Raw genomic sequence first — 20,096 nt, forward strand, 5'->3', positions numbered from 1 at the left:
ACACTGTATTCACTACAGATTGGAAAGAAAACAGAGTCAACTCGAAATTGTTATCAATAATTTCACCTGAATGCATATCAGAAACCTGAAATGTGAAATTTGTATCGTTTCAGAAACACTGCTTTTAGAAAATCTGGGTAGATTCAAGTGAATATTTGTAAAACCCTTAAAAAATTAAGCGTGCGTGTATGTGGTTTCAGTTTACCTGCTGCAGCCCTGATGGAGAGAAGAACAGCCAGGAGAGAAGAGAGGACCAGGAGAGATTTCATGGTGAGGGTGATGACTTAAATGGTTCTGCCAGTGTAGAGAGAGATAAACAGTTAGAGCTTGGGGTTAACCTCAAATTTTTGTCCCTTGTGAAGAGAATGCAGTAAAAGGATAAGAGAATTTCAGTCTCTTACCAGAATCGGGTAGAGATGGTCTCCGTCAGGGAAATGTCAATCTGCTCTGCCCTTTTTATTTCCACCTTACATGTTGATCACATTTCAGTTTGCTGTGTACTTTCATACTGCTGATAAAGTAATCAGCAGGCTCAGCCTCAGATCTCAATTAATCAGTGTTTGCTGAAGCACTTCTGAGAAGCATTTAGTACCAGAAGCCGTTTGACCCGAGCTATGACCGAATTTGTGTTTTCCCCTCAGAACCAAATAGCACCTTATAGAGAAAATCCACTTTGAAACAGGACATAAACACAGGCCTATTTGAAGACACAGTTTGACTTGGTAGATCTTCTGTCATAAACAGAAAGTTGAGAGAAAGTTGTTACATTTTTGTTGCATGATTGAATTTTGAATGTTTATTTTTTTCTCTTGAGGCGATGACGTGCGACATGGCGTTAGGTTTCTGGTAAAGGAACTAAATGGACTGCCTATCAGCCAGTGAAGGTTAGAGCATAATGGATGTCCTTGAAGGTGAACCTGATGTGATTTATTTACTGTAGATAAATAAGCAGCGTTGGAAAAGTACTCTAAACTTGTAACAGTAGCAGACCCACTTTGAAAGAGTATACCCATACAATCATCAATTTTAATTCAATATTCAATTATTTCAGTTGTGAAATAATTCAGTCAGGTAGAAATTTCCAGGTTTGGGGACTTAACTGCAATTAGATGAGTTAATGGAGAAAAAGAATGAAAGGAATTAGAAATTGGCGATAACTATAACTATGAGATAAGTGTGGTAGTTGAAAAATAATTATACAGTTCCTCCAGCTTTTGTTACATGTTAACGGCAAATGAGTGGGAAATAACAGATGTTAACGTTTTGTTCCTTTGTTTCTTTATTATCATATTGCATAGTGGAGAGCAGCGGTGTCATTGCTGCGGGTGTAAAGGGTGCACCCTCGTCTCCGTGCTTCAATGATGCTAGGGAATGCCAAGGAATGAACTGAGTGAAACCAAGACCACACATACCAACAACAAGCAGTAACAGCAGGGGAAGTGCTGACTGAATTAATTTTATCTGAACTATCTGAAGCGAATGGACCTAAATCCTGATAACCTAGTGGGGCAACATGAGTGGCGAAATACTGGGAGTACAAACACACATTGGAGAACTTGACCTCCTGACTATGAATTTGTATCACTTGGTCAAAAGCTGAGCACAGCATTTCACCATAAGACTGTCACAGTGGAAAATCATCCACAGGTGTAAAAATCAGAATTGGAGGAGGCCCAATTTGAGCGTCCCCTGGTTCCCTGGCCTGTCTGCACAATGGCCGATAACTGCCCGTCACCAGCCAGCACAGTCAGTACAGTACAATAGAGTTTTTGACAGTTGTGCATGCTATTTCTTCCCTCTGTACAAATCTCCAAAACATGACCAAAGTGGAAATGAGGTATTAAATCATTTTCCAGTCGCAATTTTTCAAGAGTAGACCAGGGAGGCTGATCCTCTTTAATGATTTATTTAAGAAAACACAAATAATGTTATCACATATGGGTTGTCTTAAGCAATTGTGCTTAAGGAAGTAAGGATGACTGAGATAACTGGAGCATACATAAAGCCGCCACACTGATGGATTGGGGCTCTCTTTCTTCTTGGGTTTTAAAACACTGTGGAACTGTGTGGTTTATATTGATATATTTACAGAGAGACTATTATCTGTCATTAATTATTCAGCTATCCAGTCAAATTAAGTCAAGTCAACTTTTTGTATATAGCCCAATATCACATACGATGTCTCAAAAGGCTTTACAGGCCAACAACATCAGAAACATTCTTGACCCCACCCAAAGCTCTCTAAGAAGACGAGGAAAAACTCCAGAGAAACCCATAATGTATAAGGAAAAAAGGAAGAAACCTCGGGAGGCAATTCCAAGAGCGATTCCCTCATCCATGAATGGCTGGGTGTGCAATAGGAACTTCCAGTGGGATTATACAGAGGTACAATAAAGCATGAAGAGCAACACAAGAGCAACACAAACAGTCATGTATAAGGAACTGGGGGGTGGGGTGGGCTCATGCTGTTTGACTCAATTAAGACCTCTAAGAACCACTAGTTGAACAGCAACATGGACAAAATGAACTCTACAGAGCCCAGTTAAACAGCTTGATTTTTTTTTTTTTAGGTTTTGTTTCATCTGGTGAAGGGGGCTCCTCAAGTGATGGCATGTAATGGATATGGTACAGGTGTGCATTATGTACTGAAAACAGCCTTTCTAGTGCAAATGCTCAAAAGATAGGTATATTAGGTCATTTGCTCTTATTGTTATGCAAAACAAAGCCCAAATGTGTTTGTTTAATCACATCTAGATCAACCTGAGCAGGATCAGCTGAGCTTCATCCCTCCTTTGTGCAGCAGGAAAATCAGCCAGACTAAATTTGCGATGCTCTGCCAGCACAAAAAGGTCAACAATGATCCAAGCAATTAAAAAATAACCAGAACTGTGACATGTGTTTTGTGTGCATTACAGTTTTGCCAATTATTTCATTAGAAACTCAGTTCTGATTATGCGTAGGTAGCACAGTAACAGACAGTTTGAAAGTCGACATATATTACTTGATTGTGTGGCATAACATTGTCTAAAGTTGTATTTGAATATTAAAAGAGGAGAGAGAGCAAAATGTGTTTTGCTCATCACAGATGGATGGAGTCTGAATGTGCATTTAATGTCAAATTGAAATGTTAATGTATCTGCTCTCACTCAATTCTCATGATTAGAAAGTCCTGAACTCCTGTCATATCAGCCAGAGCCAGCCAGTGAGTGTGGCAAGGAAGTTATTAGTCATTGTTTGCACCAGTTACGTCTGTTAAGTTTAGTTTGGCCTTTTAGTTTGTTTCACTTGTAAGTGGGGAGAGGGTCATACCACTGTGTTTCATCAGGTTCCCTTAAACAACTCTCAGCAATTGTTTGGGAACTAAGGACACAAAATTGTCGTATTTTTGAAAGTGTCCTTTTATGCCATTCTTGCTTGATATCGGATTTCTGTTTTTTCAAAAGTCCAGGGTGCCAAATGTCAGTTTGTATATTGCACCACACCTTTTCTATGACAGATCTGGACTGCATGCAGGTCACTCTAGCACTTTTACTAGCCACGCTGTTGTTACACATGCAGAATGTAGCTCTGCATCGTTATACGTCTATAAGCTGGGATGTCCCTGAATAAGACGTTGTCTAGATGGCAGCATTTGTTGCTCCAAAATGCTGATGTACATCATGGGCACTAACCCCTCCCATACCATGACAACGATGCTGGCTGGCTTTTCCTTTTTGGTTCTGGGAAATGCTTTTTGAACATTCCACAACATTCCCAGGCTTACACTGCCCCGGTCCCAAATAGTTTGGAATCTGTTTCAGGCAGAATGAGTGTATAATTTACATTTTACACACTGTCTCAATTATTTCAAAATTGGGGTTTGAAAGTAAAAACTAAAACAAATTAGTTGAATAAAGACTTGACAGGGTTTGCGCCACATTTCCTCTTAATGTTTCGAAGTGACATTAATGTCTAAACATAGTCCATATTTGAAAATGGGAAAGACGTGTTTTGCAGTCTGTAAATAAATACTGATGATGCTGACTGGTTTTCAGTAACGTTTCCACCCCAAAACTAAATCAAACCATTTCCTGAATCAGTATAAATGAGGCTCTCAATGACATCGGCTTCAGCATCAATTATTTCTTTATTTTTCACACATTCATCACCTAGCCAGGAGGAAAATATAAATATTTGACAAAAAACAAATGTTTCGTCAGTTGCCGTTAACTAAATCTTATTCTTTGATTTCCAGGCTCTTCAATGAGATTGTGCACCTCTGGAGCTTTAGCATAAATATTCAAAAATGTGAAATTTAACATTTTTTCTCAATGTGATTTGGTTATTTTAAAATACCCAATCAATACCCAATCAATATAGAACAATTCAAGATAATATATATATGAAATAACTTGGCAAAAGCTCCAAAGGTGTACAAAGACTTCATAGCACCCTTCAAATATAGCTTTATTACATTCATTATTAATATAAATACACAAAATTGAACATGGCAGCAGCTGCCAAAGAGAAATGAATTAATTGAACCACTGCAGTTGGTGGCTGGAGAGTAAACCACAGCAAACAGAAAGCAAAACCAAAGCTCCCCTATTGCAATATTAATCACCTTACTGATTCCTAATGACTTTCTTTTACTCCCTGGTAGATCGTTTGTTCACAGCCCAGAATAAAACAATCAAACTAAATTATTCTCTCCATCGAGTTCTCAGTTTGTTACTCCTGTGTAATTTAATGCAATATCTGAGTCGACCACACATAAGAAACTCCTTTCAATATACCTCAACTCAATATAATACCAGCTTTCCCCATACAGCCTCTGAAATGACCTCTGACCCTCAGAACGCATGAAACAACTAACTCAGTGTAAATATCCAGTGCTAGTGACGGGCGGTGAGAGTTGGACGACATGATGAAGATGATTGTGTATTAGATCAGTTTCCAAACCAATAGCATGCATAAAGGAAATTGATCACAAAGCATTATCTAACTTTAAAATGAAAAGGCAATATTCTTTGGCAAATGTATGATTTATGGAACAGTTACGAAGAAGTCATGCTTCACTGTTAGGGTCAGCCCACGTTTCATGGCCTTGGACTAAAAGGTTTATCACAGATAAAAAGCGCAATAAAACCTGAAGGAATTTGGGGATCAGGAGAATTTGAATGTGTGATTAACTCTGGGATGCTTCCCAATACTGAATCGCTGACTGAGCATGTGTGCAGTGACTGAACGCAAACAGAAGACTCCACCGACACAGCTAATAACTATTTCATCCTACATGTCAATTTTTATTGACCTGAGCTAAATGTGTAAAAATAGCTTTGTATTGGTAATCCAAAATATTCTTTTAATACAATGTTATATTTTTTTATCTGAAAGCACTTCTTCTATCTATGGTAATACTGTATGTGAACATCTAAATACAGTACGTTTGTTATTACATCGTGAAAGTATGATAATCTCCTTGTTAAAGAAAATTATTTTTTTCAAAAAAACCCTGGACAAATCTTGTCAAGTGCTTTGTAATGACTGGTCAGTTTATCCAGTTGTGAAAAGATTTGGCAGCAGACATGTTGACTCAGTTGGCAGCAACAGCTCAGCAATTATGAAATAGGGATGAAATGCAAATTAATACATTTTCAGATAGAGGTATAGATATATATGCATATATACACACACACAGAGAGAGAGAGAGAGAGAGAGAGAGAGAGAGAGAGAGAGAGAGAGAGAGAGAGAGAGAGAGAGAGAGAGAGAGAGAGAGAGAGAGAGAGAGAGAGAGAGAGAGAGAGAGAGAGAGAGAGAGAGAGAGAGAGAGAGAGAGAGAGAGAGAGAGAGAGAGAGAGAGAGAGAGAGAGAGAGAGAGAGACAGAGACAGAGAGAGAGAGACCACAGCTGTGCTGACATTCTTGAATAAATTAGCCCCTTCTGACAGACGATGTGTTCAGTGGCTTTCTGTGCGATATAGATACAACCTAACAAATGCACTAATATTACACATTTTCCAGCATACAAAGTTCACTTGATAACCTCATATTTAAATTAAGCTTTGTATTACTCAGGACTACAGTCACCTGAGCTTTATTAGTCCTCCAATTAGCATTTTATGCCAAATCACTGTACAATCTCTTGTGAAGCAATTAAAAATCACACAAACTAATTAAACACAATAGATGAGAACCTGATATTACAGATTTCCTCTGCTTCAATGACACGGTCACAGAACTTGTTTACTTGACCTTGAGTTATTCACTTGATTTACCGTCAAAGTAAAGCCTAAAAGTCTGATTCAGAAAGATAAAAGTGAGGAAATTTCACTCTGATCCTCTGAATGTGTTTGGAATAGAGAGTTGACCTGGAAACAGTCAACAAAATGAATGTTCCTGCTGCGATGTGTGTTAACACACACACTTCTATGTCTTCTATAAGTCTTTGTATCTTAGTATGATAACATTTGCATTAAACCTCAATGGATAGCAGAGGCTGAAGAGAATGTGTAGTTCTTGTGAGGTTTTGCTGCTGGTAGCCTGTTATTATTGATCCTTCTGTAATTGTGGGCAGAGTTTGAAATCCTGACAATATTGTTATCATAACCTTAACCACAAAAATCTTACCTCATGCTACCGCGATATCTATGCCTAAACCCAACTATCCACTTCTATTGTCAAATGAATCCCATTGTGACCAAAGTCATTTGGATTCATCCTCTGGGAATTCACCACAATCCATATATCAATCATTAAGATACTTCAGTCTGGACCAACAGACCTGACAAACACTGCCATACCCAGCACACTGAAATTCACTGCCCCAATAATTCCTCCATATGTACTGTAAATATGCTTTGTTGTGCTGTGCATGCTAGCTCTTTCTGTTGAGTTCCTCCCTTTCCTCTTCATCTCCGGTGTCCCTTCTGTTTCTTGTTCCTAGCAGGGGTCCTGATTGGCTTACTGGCAGCTCCGTTTTCCAGCGGCTTGGAAGCTGGAGGTGCAGGTGGAGATATTGGAGAGAAAACATCTGGCTCTCCATCGATGCTGGACTTGAAAGGTCCAGCAGGAGAGAACTTCAAAGGACTGGAGGTATGAAGAATTGGGGGCGGTATAAAGGAAAGAAAGAGAAGATGAGAAAGAGCTGAAGGAGGCTGGAGTAAGATGATTACTAATATACACTGCTCAAAAAGTTAAGGGAACACTTAAACATCGCAGTATAACACCAAGTCAGTTAAACGTCAGGGATATCAATCTGTCCATTTAGGTTTTACAAGTGATTGTTAATTGATTTCACCTGCTTTGGTGCAACAACAGGTGCAATTGAGAGGCAAAAGCAAGCCAACATCCAAAAAGAGAATGGTTTTGCATGTGGTGGCCACAGACAATTGCCTTCTCCTTATTTTACCCCACTGTGTCTAGTTTTGTGTTCTGCTCGTGTCCTTGTCACGTCTGGTAGCATGAGGCGTCAACTACAGCCCAATCAGGAATTCCAGCTCCTCTAGAATGCCATATCCATATATGAGTTCGCAAGAAGGTTTGCTGTGTCTCCCATCACAGCCTCAAGAGCATGGAGGAGATACCAGGAGACCGGCTGTTACACAAGGAGGAGCTGGATAGGGCTGTAGAAGGGAATCAACCCAACATCTGCTCCTTTGTGTGAGGAGGAACAGGAGGAGCACTGCCAGAACCCTACAACATGACCTAACACAGGCTGTGTGTGTGGGTGTTTTGGACTAAACTGTAAGAAACAGACTCCATGAGTGTGGCATGAGGTCCCAATGTCCTCTAGTGGGAGCTGTACTCACAGCCCGGCACCATGCAACTCGATTGCCATTCGTAAGAGAACAGTAGAGTCACAGAAGAGATCATGTTCACACGGAGCACATGCGACAGGCGAGAAAGAGTCTGGAGAGGCTGCGGTGAATGTTATGCTTGACTGACCCTCACATTAGTCTGACCTAAATCCTATTGAGCACATTAGGTTTCGATCCAGTGCTGCCGAGTACAGCCACAGACTCTCCAGGAGCTCACTGATGCCCTGATCCAGGTCCGGGAGGAGATCCCCCAGGACACCATCCGCCCACTGATCAGGGTGATACAGGCACGCAGGGGCCATACACACTAATGAGTCACATTATGTGTTGCTATGATGAAATTCCCAGAAATTGTATCAGCCTATGATTTTAATTCTTTTCTTTGATTTTAGGTGTGATTTTGAATCTAGCCCTTAATAGGTTTATGATTTTGGTTTGCCTTGACCGTTGTCAAATATACAAACAGTTAAGATTTGCAACTTAAACTCAAAGTTAAACAGGACTTTCTTTGTGTGTGTTTACCTGATGGGTGTGCGTGGGCTGCTGTTGTGTCGGCGTATCGTCCGTGTTCTTGGCTCAAAGGAGAAGCCTTCTTTCAGACTCTCTAGTACTGATGGAGCCACATAGGTGAAACCCTGATGAAGCAGATCACAATTTCATGTTAGACGGTCGAGGATGAATGAGTTCAGTTATATTATTTGACATAAGATGTGTTTTTCTTAAAGGGGCAATGAACAATTGATGATGAAAGACCACCACCCACCAAACTAAGAGGGTCTAATGTATTTTAAAACATTGTTTGTTGTTTTCCTGTAGTTATTGTCCTGCTATCCATCTACATCTACTATTTTCTTGCTAATAAATAGTTCCAGGGAATTTTTTGAGTTTGTTTTTGTAAATCTGGGTGAAAACTGAGAAGAATCTCTCACAGCAAATGCAAGCTCTGCACTGTGGCCAAGTGAGGTATCATCTGGACTGTCCACCGGTGTCTGTCTGGTAAACCTGGTGTCAAACTGGCTGACGTCCTCATCCGAGTGCTACAGAGAAAGGCAGGAAGAAAGCAAAAGAAGGGGAAAGATGAAAGAGATTTTGGGAAAATACGAAAAAGGGAAATTATTGAGCAATTTAGAGGAAATCCTGGTCCAAGAAAGAGTTGAAAGAGATTCCGGTGAGGAGAAAGGGATACCGTCATGTTTTACGGAACTAAATGTTGTTTGACATGAACATCATTCATTTTAAACTAACCCACGAGTTTGAACGAGTAATGACATTTTGTATCTGGTGACAAACAACTGCAGCTTTACCAGTTGTGGCTTGTATGGCGGCTCCACTCTCTTGTTGAGAAGATCGTCCCAGTCAATGTGTCTGAAGAAAGGATGTTTCTGTAAAGGAAGAAGGAAGTGGGTTATCTATAATTCCTTGTAGAAATCTTCTTGAATCTGATATGAAGAAACATCTTATATCCAGACTAATTAGATTACACTCATAGCCAACACAAGCAAGCATCTGAGTCAATGAATTGCTGCAGTTACCAGGATATCAGCGCAGTCTGCTGTACTGGAGCCGAGTCTTTGGCTTGGACTCTTCTTCAACAGCTGGGAAGAAATACAATGTTAAGGTGCATGTTGAGTGTACACTCAGTATCTTCACATGCACATGAAAACACAGATTTTTTTCAAATATCATGTAAAAACCATGACTGATTGGTTTATATTGTAATAAAATATTACACCAACTAACAAACCTAGATTATGCAACTGGAAATGTATTTAATCAGGCAACATTAGAATCTGCATGCACTTCCTCAACTCACACTTGATTACGAAACGCTTCATGTATATTCGTCCAAATTCACGTCTTACCAACATCTTTGTTTAAATGGCAGTATGGGCAAATAATCAATGCGCATGTAGCAATAGAGACAGGACAAAATCTGTTCTTAATTCTAAAAAATAATGTTGTGCCTAACAGCCATCACATGGTCAGGAGAAGCACATACTCAGTCCAGTTACTCTGCTTAGTCTGAACCTCCATACTGTTTTCTCCTGCATCACTTTCATTGCTTTATTATCCCTGCATCCATTATTAAGCAATTTTATTTATCGGAAGCCAGGTCTGAAAACATAATCATATAAAGAGATGAATAACAACATCTACATTAGGTGATCTGGCTATATTAACATTCACAATGAGCGATCAGAGACAGAGTTTTCAGGCGGTTACCCCATTCATGTTATCATCATCATCATTCTATCATCGTCATCATCAGGTTTGAAAATACTAAAATGTCGCACCTCTATTTTCTAGTTCCATTCACACTCGACGGTGACAAAACAAGCCTGCTTCTATGTGTGAAAAATTGAAGTTTAGTGTGGAGAGAGGCTTAAAATGAAGAGAAATAAATTCAGCCGTACCTTCTTGATCAGGTCCCTGGCATCAATGGTCAGGTATGGCGGCAGATTGAGTTTACACTTCAGAATCTTATCAATGGTCTTCTTTCTGTTCTCAGCTGTGAACGGAGGCTGGTAGAGAAAAGTATGCAGGTATTAGATGTATTTATGTATGTGTTTTAATGTCGGTTGACTACTATGAGGAATGACTGCCAGGTTAAACTGGAGATTTCTAAATTAAAGTAATGGCAAAAATCCACTTACAAACTGAATATTCAGAGAGCACACGGGATGGAACCAATCCACCATGTATAAGTGAGTAAGGCTTCTCAAATAGAAGCAACAGGAATGGGGATTATATTGATGTGTTGATTGCTTGTTGGTTATAATGAAGGACATTCTGGTTTACTTTGGTCACAAACATGGTAAAATAATGAATGATAAAACTATGGACAGCTTTGTTTATGTAGGCCTTAGCCACAATGTTGAATGTTATGGACTTACAATGGCTGAAGAGGAAAGGATTGGTTAAATGGACTGCATTATTTAAATTTAACTCTGTAAATCCAGCCTGAGAACCATAAAGAACCACACCAAACCAGTCACACTGCCTGAATAGCCTTGCTGCTACTTTCACTTACAAAAGGGAATATTTCATAACGTTACCTGAATCAAAATTGTGGTCACATCATGCAGAATATGTTTCTGTCACTAGAGGGTGCTAATACTTTATAGACTACACTTCCTACAGCTGCATTGGTTGCCTTTCACCGGCAAACCGGTGAATCAGCTAGGAAGTGCTGACATTACGAAGTTGCCAACTGAATGTTATCTCAATGACAACTAAACTGAATAAAAACTGCTCTTGCTATATCATGATACACATATTATCTTCAGCACTTATTTGTTGGCAGATCAGATATGACAGGGACAAAAGGTAAAAGTTCAAACAGTCATTGTGAGCTGATTAGATGATCAACAGATGAGTGGCATTATCCGGTATCAACTGCACCAAAACTGAACCAAAATTCCTGGCAACTCTTCTTAAGGCATTTTTGTGAATGCAAGAACTATTGCTTCATATGTCAGCTCTGATTGAATTAACTTTTATTTACTCAAGAAAAATCAATATTTCTTTGTCTAGGTTGAACTACAATCAATGATGACCTCCCTCTCTCTATTCTTCCCTCCCTCTATCTCAATTCTTCCTTGTCATTAAGTCATTCTCTCACCGATCCAGTCATCATATCATACATCAGGGCTCCGAGGCTCCACCAGTCTACTGCTCTGTTGTGACCCATCCTGGTCAGGATCTCTGGAGCCCTGAAAGATACACAATAACAAGAGGGATAGGAGAATGTAGGAAGGTGAAAACATGGCAAGCAAGTGATTCACACAAAATCTTGTTTATCAAAGACAAAAACTTCAGAAATTCACTTTTGTCCAAGCTTGGGGAATTGTTACAACCTCTTGTGTGTTGTGTTTCTTGTAACACATTTATTTTGGTAAATTCTTATTCACACTGAGGACTGTAAAGGTGTGGAGCTCTGAATGTGTACGGTATGTGTCCACATTGTTACTCACATGTATTCTATGGTGCCGCAGAAAGTGTGTGTGACAACTCCATCGTGAATCGATTCCTTGCAGAGACCAAAGTCAGTCAGCTTGATGTGACCTTTGAATAAATAAAAACATTTTGATGCAACATCATCCATGATTGAGCCATATTACTACCGTCGACGCTGTCTGGGCAAAACCAGGAACATTATAAAGGACTCATCCCACCCCAACAATAAACTTTTCACCCTCCTCCCATCCGGCAGGCGTTACAGAAGCCTCCGCTCTCGCACCAGCAGGCTCAGGAAGAGTTTCTTCTATGAGGCGGTGACCCTGCTGAACTCTACTCTATTCCCCCACTCAACTCCATCCTCCCTCTAGCATCATCTTGCACTCCACTGCTATTTGCACAACTTTCGGTTTGCACTGATCATTTCCGTTTCACTTCCGTTTTGCACTAAGACTCATTGCACTATTTATTTGCATATTTAATAATTTATATTTATAGTTAGTATATACAGTATATATAATGTATATAGTTTATTCTGTATATATTCTGTATTCTGTATATATAATAGTACACTTTTGCACTTTCTGGTTGGATGCTACTGCATTTCATTGGCTTGTACCTGTACTTGCTCAGTGACAATAAAGTTGAATCTAATCTACCTAATATTAAAACAACTCAATCCATTTTTAAATCCTCAATGTTAAAGGTAGATGGTGCAGTAAGTTGAACTGCAAGGAGAACTTAATAACTTATTAGGAGTCAAACTTATGACTAGGAAAGGTGATATACATATGGGCAAAATGCACAAGGAGACAAAGAAATGGTTACTTGAGCTAATGACTTAGTCAGGTTGTATAGGTGGTGGATAGCAGCATTGTTGGTGATGAATAATTGTGTTCTGTGCCAAAGTGATAATAATAAAGCCACATTGTCACGGTTATGTTAGCTGGGTCCATGTGTGACACATTGCCATACACAGATTGTTTATATAGATACACAGGTGGAAGGGAAGCAAAGACAGAGAGAAAGGGAGAGAACTAAAACCAGAGAGAGAGAAGAGAACCAAGCTGTGTAATGTTCATGATAATTGTGACAACACTTCACAACAATTCAACATTTCAATACATCAGTATTGTAGTAGTATTGTGTTGAGAATCAATGATCTCAACACACCAAACTCAAGCAGATACAGAGTAAATTACATTTGTGCTATAAGATGACAAAAAAATATATCTAACTGTAACTTTAGATATTCATATCTGATACAATCAACCTGTACTGATCATGTTTAGATATGTTACCTTGGTGGTTGAGCATGATGTTTTCAGGCTTGAGGTCACGGTAAATGATCCCATTGGAGTGGAGGTGACCTAAAGCTAGAGTGATCTCTCCTAGATAAAAACTACACACACACATCCAAGTCCATGAGTCCATGACACAAAAACGAAAAACAAGTACAACAAAAAAAAAACTGGTGGTAGTCGATTACTCACGGACAATACGATTATAGCAGCACCACAATACAAAGAACACATTAGTAAAAAGTAATTACGTACTGTGTATTAACACAAATTAACACAGTTTTGTAGAATTGGAAGTACTATTTTAGTCATTCAAAGAGAGACTTCAATTTGCAAAGAACAATTGGAAAGCTGAACAGAAATGCTTGTTTTCCATTTTTATATATTATTGCATATTTTATTTCATGATGACTAGATAAAAGAATGTTTTTTGTGGTATGATGCTGAGTGTTGAGTCTTACCAAGCAGTGTCCTCCATGAAGATGCCTTCTTTTTCCAGCTGCATGAACAGTTCACCTCCTGGTGACCGGGACAACAGGACCGAGAAGTTAGTGGCATCACAGATTTTACCCCCATCCATCCCTTTAGCTATTTTTCATCACACTTTATCCTCATCTATACCATCCAGAGCCATGTTGCCTGATAGCAGAAGGTGAAGTAAAAATTTGAGAGAGAAATAAAATAAACTGACAGATTGAGATGGCCGTAGTGTTTCGAACTGGAAGAGTGCAAATGAAACATCCTGCAACAAGTCGTCTGTCTTACCGCTCAGACACTCCAGGATGAGGTAAAGTTTTCCTCCAGTCTGAAAGGCATAGAGCAGATCCACGATGAATGGGTGTCGGACCGTCTCCAGGATCTCTCGCTCTGCTCGTGTATGAGCTGTGTCTTTAGCGTTACACACTATCTTAGCCTGAACATGGGCAAACAAGAGACAGGGGAGTGAAGGGAAAAGGAAGAGAACAAAGGTGGGGAATAGAATAAAGGGAAAGATCATGGTGTGAATAAAGGGAATATCAAATAAAACTTTGTTTCAACGCTGTTGAAATGTAAAACACCCTTAGGGGGCGGGAGACAGCAATCGTTTTCATTTCCCACCTTTTTTAAGACTTTCATGGCAAATATTTTTCCCATCTGGGCACCTTGAACTTTCCTCACCTGGAAAACCTGAATGATGAAAAAACAACACGAGTAGAGCAGAAAGTGTAAGACAAGGAAAACAAAGCAAAGATGTAAGTGCTGTTGGTATTTCACATCTATCTAACTCATACCTGCTGCAATGGAAATCTAAATTGTAAAGCTAAATTGTGATTTTGCCTCGACATACACATAAAACACAGGCAGCTGCACACTTGTGGTGTTATATATGATAACCATATCTCAGAGTGCTTAAGAAACAGTTAATCTTCAAAGATCTCAATACAAAATAAAGACTCCAAAATTACCATAGAGTGGACTCACTCTGCAATGCCAGAGCGGCCTATTGCTCATTATTAAGACAACAAAAACAGCCCTTGGTTTATTTTCAGCACTTTGACCAGGGTGACCAAGAGCCATAACCCTATTGACCCATAGATCCCTATTGACCTCATTAGTAATGACTTCATGAGCTTTTAGAAACAAAATTAGACACCAAATTCATCACCTCCTGCCCCATAGGCACTGATGTATCCTCAAACACAGGAACCTTAAAAAGAGCTATATATTTTCATATTACATTTTTTTTCTCTTCAATTTACTCTACTTAACTATCTTCAATGATTTCTTTATCTAAATAATCAACCTGTCTCTTAGACACTGTTCCAACTAGGCAGTTCAAGGAACTCTCTCTGTTCTATAAACTGATTATCATGCTGTACTGGAATGTTCCAATCCAGCTGGCTATTGTGAACATTACCAAAGATGTACTTCAATTAGTTTGTCTAAACTAACAACATCATCGTAGAGGCTGCAGAAACTGAAATGCCTGGTGACACAAGAAAATAAACCTTCTATAAAAAAAAAAGAAAATTGTGAAATACTGGGGGAATGTATATTGTGTATTAGGAAATACTAGCAAAGTTGTGATAAATGACTATACAGTAATAATATCAGTGATATCAGAGTCTTCATTGAGAGGGACAGCAGTTGCATGTCAGTAATTTTGAATTGTTTCCACTTGAGGAAAGGCAAAGAACCTAAACTGGTCCTGCTGAGCCACATCATTGTACCAGTAGATGTCACTAGTGTACATTGCAATGAATAAGACAACAAACAATGAACTCTATTAACGATGATAATAATGATGAATCTATTGATGGTACCTCAGGATGTTAAGTGTCAGTGCTGCAGAAATCTTAATGTTACCATTGGAGCACACAAGCAGATGTACACACACCTTGCCATAAGCTCCTTTTCCTAGTACAGTGAGAAGCTCGAAGCAGTCAGGTCCGACTCGCTCACTGTCTCTGTTGACACTTTCACTTGTAAGCTCCACCTCCTCCGTCTGAACACTGGAATAAGAAGGAAAAAATTCAATAAAGTGAAACAAATGAAGAGATTTGTAGCTGTGCTTGTGTTTACCTGTACTCTGTAAAGTATTAATGTGCATTTTTCAGAGCTGAGCAAGACTTACTTCTCTGTCTCTGTCACGGTGAAGTCACAAATATCATCCTACAGACAGGAAGTAAGAAGCACAAGATGTGAAACAATGGTAATAACATTGAAATCAACACTTAACTCTAACTTTAAGAATGCATGCATAGTCCGCATGCAATGGAAAACATCCACGACACTTTTGTTTCATTGGTCTAATTAGAAGAATGTTACCAAGATGTTTAAATGGCATGTTATTAGATAGATTAGATACAAACCTCTGTTTCACTGACATCTTCGGTCTCCAAGTCTATGTCAAATACCCCTGCCATCCTAAAACATGAAGAAAAGAAAATACATTGTCATGCGTTTCTTTTATCTGGGGGCTCATTGGCACTCTCACCTGAATAATAAATGCAGTCCCCCGAAATCATTTGTGCCATGGGGAGGAATCTTTGGCAGGAGGATCCTTTGACCCTCGTTTATCCCTACAGAAATTTTGCACTCAATCACCCTGTCCATCTTCATCACACTGGTCAAAAATCACTTCATATTCCAATTTTCCTAATAGTAGATGAATTATGTGAGTTCTGTTCTTTTACCAGAAGTTTGACCAACCAGTCAGTTCACACACTAGACCAGAATATTTAATAGGTCAGGACTGACTTTAAAATTTTGGCCAAAACCATTACTCTTGTTTTGGAAAGGGTATTGCTGAGTATAACTCCAAAGAAGCAAAACGGCTTCATTAAGGGTCGGTAAACTGTTGTTCAACACTCGCACCTTCTTAAATGTTATTCATTCCCTGGACATTGAAAAAGCCTTACACAGGGTGGAATGGGAATACTTATTTGTGGTACTGAAGCAATTTGGCTTTAGAAACAAATTCATCAGAATAGAATAAAATAGAATAGAATAGAAGAGAAGAGCTTTTATTGTCATTGTATATGATAATACAACGAAATGCATTTGTGCTGTGCCTGAATCTTTGAACAGTAATAAATAACAGCAACAAACTATAAATAAACAACTACAAACAAATAATAAATAATAAATAACAATAAATAAACACACAGTTCAATTCATACATTAAACTTAAGTAGTCCCACAGCTCAAGATGTCCCAATAGCTTAAGATGTCTCATATGACATGTCTCGACACATGACATCACGACATCCCATATGACATCATGACGTCACAACATCACACCCCAAATGACATCACATGTCCCTTGCCCCATATGACATCAGCTGGGTGAGATTACCATTACCATACTCATCGCCTCAGTGTCCCAACAAACCATATTAGTTTAGAATTCTTCACACTACAGCGGGAGGCCCATAAGGGATGCCCTTTGTTGCTACTCCTCTTTGCTTTGACCATTGAGTCACTGGCCTTTTCATTACAGCCTCCCACTCTTTTTAAAGGTGTTGTTCGTAATGGTGTCAAATATCGATGACAGATGATTCGTTGCTCTAGTCTCCCTGCTGTCTGGTCGATTCTGGACACCTTCAGCCATTTTTCTGGGTATAAAATAAACCTTTGAAAGAGTGAATGTTACCCCAATAACAAATTCAGTTTGCAGCTCCGCCAAGTGGACTATCTTCTCTTTCCAGGCCGTTGCCAACATTAACCACGCTCATAACAAGACTTCTGAGATGGAACAACCTGCTGCTCTCCTTAATTGGGAAAATCAATGTCATCACATTGTATGTCTTGCCAAGATTCCTCTACCTGTTTCAATGTCTTCCTTTATTCCTACACAAACTTGTCTTGGACTCTTTCGTCAAGATGATCAGCGCCTTTATTCCTGGTGCGAAGCCTCCAAGGATCCGCAAATCACTACATCCAAGATATAATCTCCAAAACGTTTCCTAACTGCATACTCAATGTCATGTCAAATGCTTTTTCCAACAAAAATGTTCAGCCAGCAAACAAACAAACAAACAGGTCAGGCTGAAATTGAGAACAAGCTTACTCAGGTAAATGTGTCAACACTAGGTAAAACAGCGTTATATTTATTGTGGTCATAATAATCAAACCATTTATCGTGATACAGATCCTGTTCCTATAGTATGGCATTGCTCATTAAATGACCGAAAAATTTAAAATATATGGATTTAACAAAAAGTATCAGCCATTGACATCCAGTTTCCCCATCAGTGTTTAGAGACAAACACGTAAGCTCACGTTAGCTCACGTTAGCCTAGCTTCCACCACCTAGATCGGGAGTGTACTCTGGGCCAGCTAACATCTTTGAGGGCAACATAGAGCTTGACAACGGTTCCATACCACTCCAGCTCTTAATGCGTGACATATGTCTCGGAAATCTTATAAAGATATTATTTAGAAAACGGCACAGCGATGCTTCAGTACCAAACATGCTACCAATACTGTCAGTTAGAATGCTAACAGTTAGCCACGTTTAAACCATAACAACACGTGACAGTGAACGCATCTGTAGGTTTAACCGAGCTTACATAGCGCTATAATCTCACAATAATGTGTTAACATTCGGTACAGTTTGACGTTAGTGAAAACTGCCTGACATGTTGACGTCAACAGAAACCACGTTGTCTGACTTCTGGTTTGACAGGTAGGAAAGCTAACAAGCGAGATAATCTTAGTAAGCGTTTCACCTGGGATCGTTGTAACATCCGGTGATTTAGCTCCGTCCAGAATCCGACAGTGAATGAAATTAAGCTCTTTTATATCCAAGAAGCATTACGTCTGTTCAACCTAAACACCAGGCAGAGCCGGACGCAGTTTAAAAGCCCCCTCGAGTGCGCCTGTCTCTTCTTCTACGGCTTTAATTTTGAACTTCCTGAGCCAGCAGAGGAAGTTGCTGTTCAACCTGTGTCGCTGGCCTCTGCTTCTGCTTCTGTTTGAGTGTTGAATTTGAGTGGATCAGTACAACTAATTAATGGAACTGTTAAAAAAACAAAAACAAAAAGAAGACCTTCATGTCCTCGCAATTAATTAAATTTATCTAAGAAAGTTAAACAAATTAGAGATCTTACTTCTTGAGCTTTTTATTTTGTACATTTTTATTAAACAATATCGTATTTCTTCTTTCTTCCTGTGTCATGTTTGCTTTGTGTCATTCTTTTTACCGTTCTCCAAAATGGCCGCTAACATTCTTTCTTTGCATTTTTATCACTACTCTTACAATTGCAACCTTTTATATTCAATAAGATGTCCACCGTGGTATATTCTTTTTTCTTTCTATGTCGAATGCCATCCATCTTCTGAATGGATTTCTCTAAAAAAGAATAATAATAATAATAAAAAAAGCTTTACAAACACTAAAATTAACTCATCAACATCATCAGTAATATCAATTTTCCAACTTTCCTTATCACTAATAATCTTAAATGCACCAAAATCCCATTTCTGTAATCAATCCCTACTTGTTGTGATTACTTCCTACAGTTGATTCTCTAAGTACCTCGCATCAAAAAAACCCGGCCAATGAATGTGATACTAGTGTAATATCTATAGCTGATTCTGACCCTTGTTCCAGGCTTGTCATTTAGGCACATTCGATTATTAACTCTTCAACTCTACATTATGATGTATTTAGTGTCTTGTTTTTTAAATTGAACAACAAATTAAATCAACACTCGTACCATACCAATAAATACGTTTATAAAGTCTTTGGAGTTATGCAAGTGAGCATTGGATTTCTGCACATTTGACACATATCACTGAGAGTGAAAGAGAGTCTATGTAGCCTTGATGTTGAGCTGTGAGTTTTCATCCATAATTCTTGCAGAGGGAGTTTACATTTGCCATTTCAGTTGTTAAAGTGTTGTCCCTGTTGCTCCAGACACAGGGTGTGATACCATCAGCTCAGTCATTGCTAAATTATAAACACACAAACACCTTGACGCTTCCATAGCTATAGGAAACTTCCATCATGTCCCTCTTTCCTCCACTCTGGATCTACTACAATATGCTCTGTAGCGTACAACCCCCATGTTGGAGTTGATGACACCATCATGTACCTGTTACAGCGAGCACATTCGCAGCTGAACAGAGCAGGTAGCACAATGAGAAGCACATTCTTTGATTTCTCCGGTGCATTCTACACAATTCAGCCTAATCTCCTGGGTGAGACGCCTCGACAAATGCAGGTAGATGCCTCCAGAATCTTCTGCATTATGGATTATCTGACATGGTGATTATCAGCACAGGGGACCACCCTGTCTTCATTCCTGTTCACACTGTACATTTAGGATTTTCAGTACAACTCTGTGTCCTCTGATCTTCAGATGACTGCAGTGGTGGGATATATAAACGGTACAAAGGAGTGTGGAAACCTGGTGGGCAGAGCAGACTTAACTTCCTGAGGAAGTGGAGGAGTAGAGGTGTGTGCAGCAAAATGTTGCACATCTCTTTATTAGTCTGCAAGATCCTTTGCTTCAATCTGCTGGGGCAGCCATACAAGAGCCAAGTCACACAAA

At 39.2% G+C, this 20,096-nt stretch overlaps 1 protein-coding gene across 2 annotated transcripts; it reads right to left on the reverse strand.

The window, feature by feature from the left end:
* Positions 1-206: 206 nt before the first annotated feature.
* LOC142996777 (ribosomal protein S6 kinase beta-2-like) lies at positions 207-18,467 on the reverse strand. Of its 2 annotated transcripts, none has more exons than XM_076147860.1 (16): positions 18,270-18,467; positions 15,909-15,963; positions 15,671-15,708; positions 15,434-15,548; positions 14,155-14,223; positions 13,822-13,969; positions 13,518-13,575; positions 13,057-13,157; positions 11,773-11,863; positions 11,421-11,511; positions 10,213-10,320; positions 9,331-9,393; positions 9,103-9,180; positions 8,728-8,835; positions 8,321-8,433; positions 207-294 (listed from the first exon to the last, which is right to left on the reverse strand). In XM_076147860.1, the coding sequence occupies exons 2-16, from the start codon at positions 15,960-15,962 to the stop codon at positions 285-287; spliced, it is 1,245 nt and encodes a 414-aa protein (XP_076003975.1). In that variant the 5' UTR covers position 15,963; positions 18,270-18,467; the 3' UTR covers positions 207-284. The 2 variants fall into 2 exon arrangements, with proteins under 2 accessions (XP_076003975.1, XP_076003974.1); XM_076147859.1 differs by lacking the exon at positions 207-294 and adding an exon at positions 4,108-7,067.
* Positions 18,468-20,096: the final 1,629 nt, after the last annotated feature.

This window comes from Genypterus blacodes, unplaced genomic scaffold, assembly GCF_046128005.1.
Source record: "Genypterus blacodes isolate CSIRO-AG114 ecotype Tasmania unplaced genomic scaffold, CSIRO-AGI_Gbla_v1 ptg000039l_1, whole genome shotgun sequence".
Lineage (NCBI taxonomy): Eukaryota > Metazoa > Chordata > Actinopteri > Ophidiiformes > Ophidiidae > Genypterus > Genypterus blacodes.